Source organism: Suricata suricatta, chromosome 7 (genome assembly GCF_006229205.1).
Source record: "Suricata suricatta isolate VVHF042 chromosome 7, meerkat_22Aug2017_6uvM2_HiC, whole genome shotgun sequence".
Lineage (NCBI taxonomy): Eukaryota > Metazoa > Chordata > Mammalia > Carnivora > Herpestidae > Suricata > Suricata suricatta.
Genome location: NC_043706.1, coordinates 3,325,254 through 3,336,050, shown reverse-complemented (window position 1 = coordinate 3,336,050; position 10,797 = coordinate 3,325,254). Strand labels below are relative to the sequence as shown.

The 10,797-nt window shown below is 53.3% G+C and overlaps 1 protein-coding gene and 1 long non-coding RNA gene across 4 annotated transcripts in view; one reads left to right on the top strand and one right to left on the bottom strand.

Annotated features, from left to right (window-relative positions):
• Positions 1–10,529, top strand: part of LOC115296179 (high mobility group nucleosome-binding domain-containing protein 4-like) — an 11,547-nt gene extending 1,018 nt beyond the window's left edge. The window contains exons 1-3 of one of the 3 annotated variants that reach the window (XR_003910759.1): positions 1,788–2,717; positions 2,936–2,980; positions 8,832–10,529. Coding sequence is in view for 2 of the 3 variants with exons in the window: in XM_029944666.1 (XP_029800526.1) it covers positions 2,936–2,980; positions 8,832–9,164 (378 nt within the window). In the remaining variant the exon portion in view is untranslated. Of the gene's footprint in view, positions 1–1,787; positions 2,718–2,935; positions 2,981–8,831 lie in introns of those variants that run through there. The other 2 variants (XM_029944666.1, XM_029944667.1) reach the window with 2 other exon arrangements.
• LOC115296199 lies at positions 2,498–6,845 on the bottom strand. Its single transcript, XR_003910763.1, has 2 exons — positions 6,607–6,845; positions 2,498–5,903 (listed from the first exon to the last, which is right to left on the bottom strand). It is a non-coding gene; the product is annotated as an uncharacterized LOC115296199 (long non-coding RNA).
• Positions 10,530–10,797: the final 268 nt, after the last annotated feature.

Below are 10,797 nucleotides of genomic sequence, written 5' to 3'. Positions count from 1 at the left end.
CGCCGAGTGGGGGGCGGCCGGGGGCCGATGGGACTGCGCCAGCCGGGCCGTGGCGGGTGGGCTGGCCTGGCCCCCGCTCGGCGTCCCTCTCCCCCACTCCCGCGGGAAAGCCCCCCAGGGGGACCCCGGAGGCCCTGTCTGCCTCTCTTGGGCTTTCTGCGCTCCCCGCGCGAAGAAAGTTAAGAAACGAACCAGCGGCGGGTTCTGCGTGTCGCCTTGAAGCCTGGGCTCACCGGCCGCACCTGCTCAGAGTCGGGTCTTGAGCCCTGGTGTTTGGCCTCTGACCTCCGGACCCAGGGCAGCTTGCATGTTAATTAGATCCAGCAAAGGCTTTCTTGGGACAGGAGAGGTGGTATTCCACGTGGCGGCCCCAGGGTTTCCTTCCTGGATGTTATCATTACTCCCACCGCCACTGCCGCTTGTGTTACTTCTATTACCGCTGCTGCTCCTGCCTTTTCAGGGTCGGCCATGCCTAGAGTCTCAATCCACAGGGCCCTGGCGGTCCTGCAATGACCGATGCGAGTGGGAAGAGTTTGTGGCCGCAAGAAAAGGCAGCCTTTACCTGATGAGCTTTCCTCCTTCTCTCTCCGTCCTCCATATTCATACTTTCTCTGAAAAACAAATGCTTTTCCCATCTTGTTAATTCCCTTGTTAGTAAGAGAATAAGGTTTGGCCGGTGCCCGATAGACAGTCATCTAAGACACTTTCATTTACACGCTCTTCCCGGCCACTCAGAAATAAAGGGAGTTCATGTGGTGCCCAGAAGGGAGGCACCAGCCTTAGGGCCCTGGGGGATGTTGGAGATCTGTCGTGCCCCTTCTTTCCGGGATGCCAGCAGGCAGGAATACGGAAGCGAGGGTGCCCCAAGCCAACCCGTCGCAAGTGGGTGACTGTTTCGTTTAGAAGCCTGTGGCTTTCTGCTTCTCTTCAAACCAAGAGAATCCTGGCTAGATGTGGCCGCAGACCTACCCTTCTAGGGCTCTCACCTTCTCCCCCTGCCCCCCACCCAGTGTCCCCCACTGAACCCCCAGTGGAGGCCCGGGCTGCCCCCCCCCCGACTGACCACTTCCTTTGGCAGGTGGGGAACAAGTAGGCCCTAGACCCTGGCTGCCGCCGGGTGGGCACTTGTCTAGTGGCGTGGCACCTTGCCCACCATCTGTTCTTTTGTCATGTCCGTTATTCTCTCTCCCAAACTTGACTTTGGCAGCCTCCTTCCAGGCCTCCCCTCCAACTCCAAAGCACTGTCTTGCCCTAAGTAAGAGGCAGAGAGAAGAAGGTGGCCTTGTGGCTTTGGGAGGTATTGAGACTAGAACCTGAGTTAGAGCCATCCCCCCGAAACACAGACCAGTGAGTGGCGCGGACGTGCGTCTGCTGGGAACGGGCGGGGGGGGGGTCTGCTCCTTGGGGGCCTGAGATGGGGGGGGAGGACAGAGGAAACGCATATGGGAGAAGGAATCTGAGAGCTGTGCGAAACCTCACAAGGAACCTGAGCTGTATCTTCTCCCAGTGCTAAGCCTGGAAGGCGGTATCCTGGCGCTGACAGGTTTGGTTTCTTCCCTGGCCTCTCTCCTTAGCTTGCTGACGGTCACCCTTCTGTGTGGTCTGTGTCCCGATCCCCTCTTATAAGGACATGACTCCTATCGGGTGCCCCCCCCCCCCCCCCCCCCCCCCCCCCCCCCCCGCGCATATGTCCTCCTTTTACCTTAACTACCTGCTTGAAGGCCCTGCCTCTCACTGCCCTCACAGAGGGAGGTCCGGGGTCAGGACCTCTGCCGATGAGTTGGGGGGCATGTGTGCAAATGCAGCTCACTTCTGGAGACTGAGCTGCACGTAGTACCTAGTTCACTGACATGGTCTGGAGAATTCCCAGTGCATGTCACAGAGGGTCTGTCACACCGCATCTCCTCATCGGAGCTGGCGTTTGCACGCTTCTCCTGCACGTGAAAGCTAGGATTTGCTCTTTATTTCACTATTATGTGTTTTCAGCTCTTTCTGCCAATTTCAACTTCCTGGGTCTTTTGCTAGTAGGAAAACACACGTGTTCATAGGTAACACGTATTTTAAGGAAAGCACGTGTCCCCTTTCCCGGGGCTGCTGGAGGAGAGCCCTGCACATTAGCACCGAGCAGTGTGGCTCCGGGAAGAGATAGACTTCGAGCTTCCCCAAGACCGTCAGGCCGGTGCAACCTGAAGATGGGGATTCAGACTCACTGAATCTGTTCTGTTCTCTGTTGGAGTAGCGCGTCCAAGGACAAAACTATTAACAAAGGGGACTTGTTAAATTCCTAGAACTTTAAAAAGTTGCCATGTCTTGATAATTTGCCATGGAGATAGCATTGAGAGCCTATTTCTGTATTCCCGAAGTTACAAAATTACCCAGATATATCTGCCAGTTGGTGCACGACAGAATGTTTGTCGTCCTGTGAATTCTAGATGTTATTGCCTGACAAATTGTTTCTTCCTTTTTTAAATCTTTAACTATGGGGGTTTCTGTTTTGTTTTAAATCAGTAGATTTTATTTTTCTTTTTTAAGAACCGTTTTAGTTTTTCAGACAAATTGAGCAGAACGTCCAGTTGGCCTAGTAGTAAAGTTTCTGTCTCAGTAACCCTTGCGCCGTGCGCTGCCTGCATCCCCGCCAACGGGCCAGGCGTTCCGCAGCGTTCCCCGAAGTCCAGTCTGCGGCAGGCCCCCCTTGTGCGTACGTCGGGGGTTGCCAGGTACAGAACGCAACAGCACGGTAACCCACCGGCTAGGCCCATTGCCCTGGAAAAGCCCCCGGGCTCCGCCCCAGAGAATTCTTCCCAGTTACCGCCACCGTGTGGTCCAGCCCCGCCCTGCCCGTCCCGTCCCCCTCCAGTCTTCATGGACAGGAAGTGACCCTTTATCCCACTGGCCCTTTTTCCTTATTTGTGTTTGTGTCTCTTACATCTGTTAGGTCCCTGGACAGCCAGCCTGTGGTCTCCTGCCAAGCTTCCTGAAGGTGAGTGTGCAGGCACTGACCGAAGTCACACACTCCGGTGTATCTGACAGCCTGTGGCCCGCTTTCCTTGAATTCATCTTTATTGTCCCCTACCCGGCCGTTGACACGTGGCGATCATGGCCCCCCTGCTTGGCCTGAGCGGCAGGGGACCGAACATGAAGACGGCTGAGCCTGGGAAACGGTCGAGGGCTAAGCAGCACGGTTCGTGGGTGCTGGGTGGAGGCTGGGGTGGCCGGTCTTTAGCCACACGTGTCCTGGGACACAGCTGTCCCCTTTGGTCTCCTGTCTCGTCCTCTGGTAACAAGAAAGCCTCTAAGAATAATGCAGAATATTTAGTGACAGTATCATTTTCTTTATCCAACTTGTCACACTTGACAGCTAACGGGGGCATTATTGATAATGACGGCAGGACAACAGGGATGAAGCGTCACCGTGCGCCGGCTGGTGACGTTCGTGCCGTCACATCTGTCTTGGCGTTGGTTCCTTCTCTGCATGAGCAGGGGCCTCTCCCCGCCTGTCCCTTTCCGGCCGCGCCAGCCCCACCGCACTCGGAGTCGGCCTTCAGGATCTCCAACGTCCTCAGTTATTTTTCTTTAAAGATCCTTTTCTTTATTGTGTCAGAATTTGGATTTCAAAACAGCACACCTTTTGTTCTCTAAGAATTGTTCAAGCATTTATTTCGTGGTACATTTGGGAGAGGAAGTAAAAGGAAGAGAAATGAGGCAGGAGTTTCCAGGATGTCTAGGGAAGCGCGTCCCAGGGCGAGGGCAGGCTGGTCTCCGGGGTCAGCAGGCCTTCGAGGCGTTTCTGCCACCGCAGGGCGGTCGCGTCCACAGTGCTTTCGGATATTTTGGGGCAGGGACCGTGCACAGCAAGGGGAGACAGGGTCCCGCTGGTTTCACGTGAGCTTCTCAGGGCGTCGCTGGTCAGCATGAGGGTCCAGCTGGTCCTCCCAGTGTCCGCCTCTGTCCCCAGGGCCCTTCCCGGTCCCACGGGAAATACTGGCCGGTTCAGGGCCCTTTGCTTCTTTCTTCTTTGTGCTAACATACGTCTCCCTCCATTGCACAGGGAGGAAGGGAGAAACAAAATTTCAATAATTCTAGTCACGGTGAAAAAATGGGGAGAAAAGTAGCTAATTTGATGTAAAAGCATCATTTATAGGTGCGTGCTTTCGTTAGCCAAGGAACATAAAAATCAACACCAAGTTTGTTCGAGGATCATGTTTGCCTGTGAACTGTCTAGATAGTGAGGTAGTGGGTCAGTTTGGTTCAGACCTGTGTCCTCTCATTCCCGCTCTGTCCTGACCCTGACCTGGTCCTGGTCAGCCGTGTCACTGTCGGTCTGGTGTAAAGGCTGAGATTTGGCTCTTATGGCCATTAGCTGAATTGTACCTAATCTTTGTTTTATATATCGGATTCGTTTGTTAAGAATACAGGGGCCAGACGTGAAGACCAACGGTAGGACTACAAGGGGCCCTACCAGTCGTTAGCCAGGGGGAAGCATCAGGCCAAGATTGGAACCATCCCTTGGACTGTTCCCTTCCTTTGCGACGTCTGTCTAGATTCCCTCGTACCTTGGCAAGGGACTCCCTGATGACCCCACAACGGTTAACATAAAAACAGCCTTCTTCATGTAGGGCGGCTCAAAGCCCTCCTCGTTGCATGGAAACTAAATCTAGGCCTCTTCGTTCTGTGACACCACCGGCTAAGGAATCAACATCGTTTTCCAGGTGGGAGGTGGAGTTTTCTAACCGCTGTATGTCCTCAGCTCTGTCGGCCTTTAGATTACGGTAGTTCTTTTCCTGTAACGTCAAGGCCGCTGTCCTGTGCCTGCCCCAGCTAGGCCAACCTCCCCCCGCCCCCTGCCCCCGATATGATTGCCAGCATAAGAGATGTGGGTTCACGGTTCTGTCTCATTACGCCTTCCTCTGCTTTTCCTGTTAGAGTTCTCAAAACTGTGGCTCAGGTGCCTGGGGAGCTATGACCAGGTTTGGACCCAGGGATTTGGACGGTCCCATTGTAACTGGTTGAACGATGAGCCGTATAGTAAAAAGGGCTGCTGGGAGGCCCCCATGCCATGAAGTATACATACGTAGTCCCCATGACTTGCCAGCTTCCCACTGGCCGTCAGATTTTCCCTTCTCTGTAAAGGTAATAACTATTGGGTTGCATCTTTGGTTATGGGTGCAATTTTTGTACCAACTTGAATCTGCCCTCCAGTAATTTCCAGGCCTTGAGTCTGCCCTGCGGATGGTGATTAAGTCATCCGTAACAGGTGCAGACCACCAGATGTCCCCGGTGCTGACACATGCCCAAGCTGCGCAGAAATAGTGATCAGCCCCCCCGCACATCTGTCTCCAGGCCCTGTTACTGTTCTTATGCCCCGGACAAACGTAAAACCATTCTTCCTTCCGGCGGGAGCTCGTGGCCGTACCGAGCTCTAAGTCTTGTAGGTCGAGGGTGAGGTTTGGGAACCAGGTGTTCTTGGGGGCTACGGAGGATTTTTGTGCTAGGGTATTTCCTGTGGAGGTGCTCACAATGACCCAGGTTAGATTAAAGGGCTGGTGAGGGTTTTGGGGGGCTGGGGAAACTGGGGGGGCACAACATACGGTCAGCAGTATTGTCATAGTGATCAGTTTCATGTTCGCCGGGTGAAGTGCAGCCGGAGCAGGTGTTTCCTGTCTGGGTGTAGCTTCCATCGTTGTGCTTCCGGGTCGGTGTAGTCTTCCGGGACTTGGAGGGGCCGGCTGGTCTCACGTGGGTGTAATGGATCCAGGCGGCTGTTCCGTCCACGTTTAAGGCAGTGGGAGTGGTCAACGGGATGATGTAGGGTCCTTTCCGCTGCGGCTCAAGGGTTTCCTGCCGATGGTGTTTGACATAAACCCAGTCGCCAGGCTGGTACCGATGAGGCTCTGGAGGCGGACCTGAATCATAGAGAGCACATAATTTAGGCCACACGTGTTCGTGAGACCACTGAATAGTTTGGATCTCTAGCAACAGATTGCTGTCCTCTATGTCCATTAGGGCTGCTGCCTGGAGGTTTGGAACATTAGGGCAGGTTTTCCAGCCATCAGCGGTTTGTGGTGGGCGTTCCTGTGGGCCGGGGACTGTTTACCTGCCCCCAGCAGGGTTCCTTCTCGCTCCTCAGTTGTAAACAGCACCTGTAAAAGCTGCTGACCATCATCCCAAGTGGGTTGATGGGTAAAGAGCACAGTCTCTAGCAACCCAATGAGACCCTTTGGGTTTTCTGAAAATGGGGGGTTTTGAGACTTCCGATTACAGAGATCCGAGGAGGCAAAGGGCCGGTAGTGGTGGGGCTGATTTCCTGCTCCATCCACTGGCCCCGCAGCCCGAGAGGGGAGCCCAGGGTGGTGCCCCTTCGGCTGCGGGTTCCATGAGCTGGTCCCTCCTCAGCGGAGGGGGGTGGACAGAGGAGGATGGCTGTGGAGGCGATGCCTGTTAGGGGCTGGGGCAGGAGGACCGGGGAGGGGGGTCGGTAAGGTGGAGGGGGATTGCGTAGGCCAGACTCCTCTGAGGCCCCCTAGAGAGTTAGCACCAAAACAAAACAAACGGACAAAAAGGATAAAAAGATTTAGATACAGAAGGACAAGAAATGAGTGCACTCACCAGCCGGCGATTAGGCCCAACGTGTCAGAGTCCCAGGGGCTCTGGGGAGGAGGATTCCCGGCCAGTGACCAACTGTTATGCCCAGATCGCAATATCCCCAGAGACCAGAGACCACTGGGGATACTGAGTCACGTATACAAAAGCAAAGGACGTTTATTTGGGCTTAAACTCGGGCTCCCAGATTTCACCAGTGCAGTGGATCCGTGCTGAGAGCCCGAACAAAGGCTGAGCAGAGTTTTCATGGGGTTTGGGAAGGGGAGGTTACAAGAAATGGTGACATAGGTACAGTGATCCAATCATGAATGTACAACGGCCATAGCAACAATTTTAGCCATACACATTACCCAGAGTGTTCGTTACTTTTGGCGGGACCCAATTACAACACTTAGAGGATTTTTGAAACCAACCAATCATAGAGTGGACCCAGAGCCCCACTTGGTGACTAACGGGTTAATTTTAGCACTAGACAACAGAGTTTTATCTATGGCCTTTATCTACAGAGCTCACCCGTAGGAATGTGGAAGGTGGGGGCTGGCCCTGATTGGGTGTTACGAAGGTGGTTTTTTTGTTTTTGGGCAATGTGTAACTGCCTGATAGTTTGGGGGAAACTGAAACTTGGGCCTTTAAGGTCAGAGGGGAAACTGAAAGCCTGTCATGGAGTCAGTTTGGTTTAGACCTGTGTCGAGGTCCAGCAAAAACAACACACCAACACTTTGGAGCACTTTAGGGACAAAATGATCTTTTGCTTTTTCTTTTCTTTTCGTAAAACCTTGTGGAGTGAGGCAGGACACACAGGGTTGCAGAATTCCCCAGGAAGTGTCTTCAAGGGTGAGACAGAGTGTGAGGAGCTGGTCTTGGCCTAGAGCTTTAAAACAGTTCACAAAGTGCTTGTGAATGCCGGCCAGAGCCCTGGGTCCTAATTCCCCAAACTCAGAATAAATCCCTTTCTGTTCTGTGTGTCCCTGAAAGCGGTGCTTTGGGCCACCCACTTATTCAAAAGTAGTTGTTGTTAATTCCTGAGCAGATACAGGAAATGTCTCTAGAATCTAGAGAATAGTGTGCCGGCCACGTCCCAGCTGTCCCTGCCCCCGCCTTGTCCGAGGAGGAGAGTGGCCCCACCCACTCCTCCGACCCTGTGCCCTCTCCGACCACCAGCTCCTTCTCAACCCCCTTTGATGTGGCTGCTGTCCTGAGTTTTATCTTTGTCCCTTGTTTCAGTTTTATTGGATGCCTGCAGTGTAGACATGCTGCATGTCACGTGGTTTCACACTCATCAGCGGATCTGTACTGTACCGATTTTGTAACGTGCTGTTTTTGCTCAACATTGTGTTCTTGAGATTCCTCCTAATCTAGTCATTTCTGCCGCTGAGTAGCCTTCCTCTGCACAGATGCTAATAAGGGGTTTGTTCTGCTCTTGAGAGGCCGGAGGGTGGTGTGAACATTCTAGTAGGGATTCCCTGTGCGCATCTCCAAGAGTTCCGCCTGGTAAATACCCAGAAGAAATTGCTTTTCAGGATGTTTTCACATTGAATACGCTAATTTACACACAAATAAACGCACTCCGGCAGGGTGTAATGTTTTCATTGTTCCGTATCTGCTGTACCCTTGATTTTGTCAGATCATTTAGTTTCCACCAATTTGACGGCCGTGAAATGTCAGAATGTATGTGTCGTGTGACTAGTGAGGCCGGGCACACTCGGATGTGCTTATGCACCATTCACGCTGCTTCTAAGAAGTTCTTGTTACCACTTTTGCTCGTTGCTTAACATTTTTCATTTTGTCCTTTTCTCATGGATCTGGAGGAGTTCTTTTTTTTTTTTTTTAATCTTGATTTTTGAGAGAGAGAGAGAGAGATCCAGCATGAGCGGGGGAGGGGAAGAGAGAGGGAGAGGGAGACCCAGGATCTGAAGCTGCCTCCAGGCTCCCAGCTGTCAGCAGAGAGCCCACTTGAGGCTCGAACTCTTGAACCCTAAGATTGTACCATGAGCCAAAGTCAGCTGTTCAACCGACTGAGCCCCCCAGGCGCCCCAGGAACTGTTGGAATCTTCTGGATTCAAATCCCTTGTCGGTTACATGTGCCCTGCTTGTAACTTATTGCTTTACTTTTTTATACTATCTTTGATTTGCACAAGTTCTTCATTTTAATATCGTCAAACTTGAATTTTAATGTGGTTAAATATGTCCGTCCCTCCCATTATGGTTTACACGTTCCGTGTTTGTTACAGAAATCTTCCCAGGAGCAGTGTGAGGAAGACAGACCCCAGCGCCCCCGCCGGCCTGCCACCATGCCCAAGAGAAAAGCAAAGGGAGACGCTAAGGGTGACAAAGCCAAGGTGAAAGGGGAGCCTCAGAGGAGGTCGGCGCGGCTGTCTGCCAGACCTGCTCCCCCAAAGCCAGAAGCCAGGCCTGCCAAGGCCCCCCGCAAGAAGGGAGAGAAGCTGCCCAAGGGGAAGAAGGGGGGCACAGAGGGCGGCGCGTCCGGGAACAGGGCCACCAAGGACGCGGCCGCCCCCGCGGCACAGCCACAGACAGCCGAAGGCAGCAGCGACACCAAATGAAATGTGCAGTGTTCATAGCTCCGTTCTTCCAGTGACTCTGTCCCTCGAAACACCATTTTTCTTTAATCAACTTTTATACAAATGTAGACTTTGGGGTCCTATTTCAAATTTCTGTGGTTCGCGTACAAGACACATTGTCAGTGTCCCTTGTGGAAAGCGCCAGCACCACTGACCAGAGGTCTCCGAAGCCGGGTGGAAAGGGGGGAGGCGGCCTCTCCTGTCCTCACCCTTGAAGATTGTTCGTGGCTCCCAGGAGAGCTCTGGGACACTCACTGCTGTCACCACTGCGGTCAGACGCCTTCCAGCCCGGTGTTCCCCGCAGCCAGCGCACGTGCGGGACTCCTCAGGACAGTCGTGACGCAGCCCCGGCACCCCGGTCCTACCCGGTCATCACGTCAGGCCTTCGGGCCGGGACTTCACGATAGCACTGCCAGAAAGAGCCAGGGTTCCAGTGTGTCATTGGCGGTGACCCCAGCGGCCATCCCGGAGGCTGCAGTCCCGTCCCCCGCCCCCCCCCCCCAGGGTGACCCGTGAACCGCTCTCACGTGCCTGTTGGGAAATCTCCAGCCCCTTCTGAGAGTTTCACCTTCCCAACCAGCAGCGGAAGACGGCCGGCCTGTGGGAGTTTGGACGTCGTCGGCCTTGGGGATGTCAGCCATGTCCTCCTGGAAGGGACTGGCTTTGGAAAGTTCCCTGTGAAAGCTGAGCACACATTAGCTGGGGGCGGGGGGGGGGGGGCGTTTGCTCCCCGGCCCTAGAGATCTGCCCTGTGGCTCGGACATCGTGGGCCCCGCACGTCCTTCTGTCTGTCTGTCTGTCTGTAGTCTTCTCCGCACTGCTGGGCAGGAAAGGAGGAGATAGGAGCTCAGAGTGTTTTCTCCAAGCTGGTAGGTGGTGGTTGTCTCCGTACCGTCTGCCTGCAGAATGGTTCTTCTTCCCCACGGATCCGGATCCGGAGCGCCAGCTCTTTGATGCACAGGTCCCCGTGGGCAGGCGGGTCTGTTGACGACCCTCTTGTGACTCACTGGTCAGTCGGCCCAGCTCCGTGGCGATGGACTGCCCGAGCGCTCCTGCGGCTCCTGGAACAAGGCCTTGTGGCTCAGGACAAATCCTGCCTCCAAAAAGAATCTCCACCAAACTTTCCTTCTTCGGGAGCCCTTCTCGGCCCATCACTCCTCCGTTGGACCATTAGCATTAGATTGACAAGTTCTCCAACAAAACAAAAATTGTGGAATTTTTAGTGGCTTTGTATTGGATTTCTAGACTAATTTCAGTGTGGAGTCTTCCCATGAAGGTGATGTAGCTCTCTATTTACTTAGCCTTTTCAAGTGTCTTTCAATAAAGTTTTATAATTTTCTCCATAAATGTCTTTTGTTAATATTTCCTAGGAACTTTATACTTTTTGATGCCCTTTTTATGGTATATTTTGAGTTCCTGCATTTTCGGGTTTTAGCTAGTTTTTTATCCAGCGACCTTCCTAAAGTCTCATTCATGGAATACATTTTCTACAGAAGTAAACCGTGTATCGTGTCTATGCAAACAGTTTTGCTTCGACACAGTTTTACTCCCTTTTATGCTTTTTCTGACGCTGGGCGACGTCCACGTTGCCAGCGGCACAGCAGTGAACAAAACA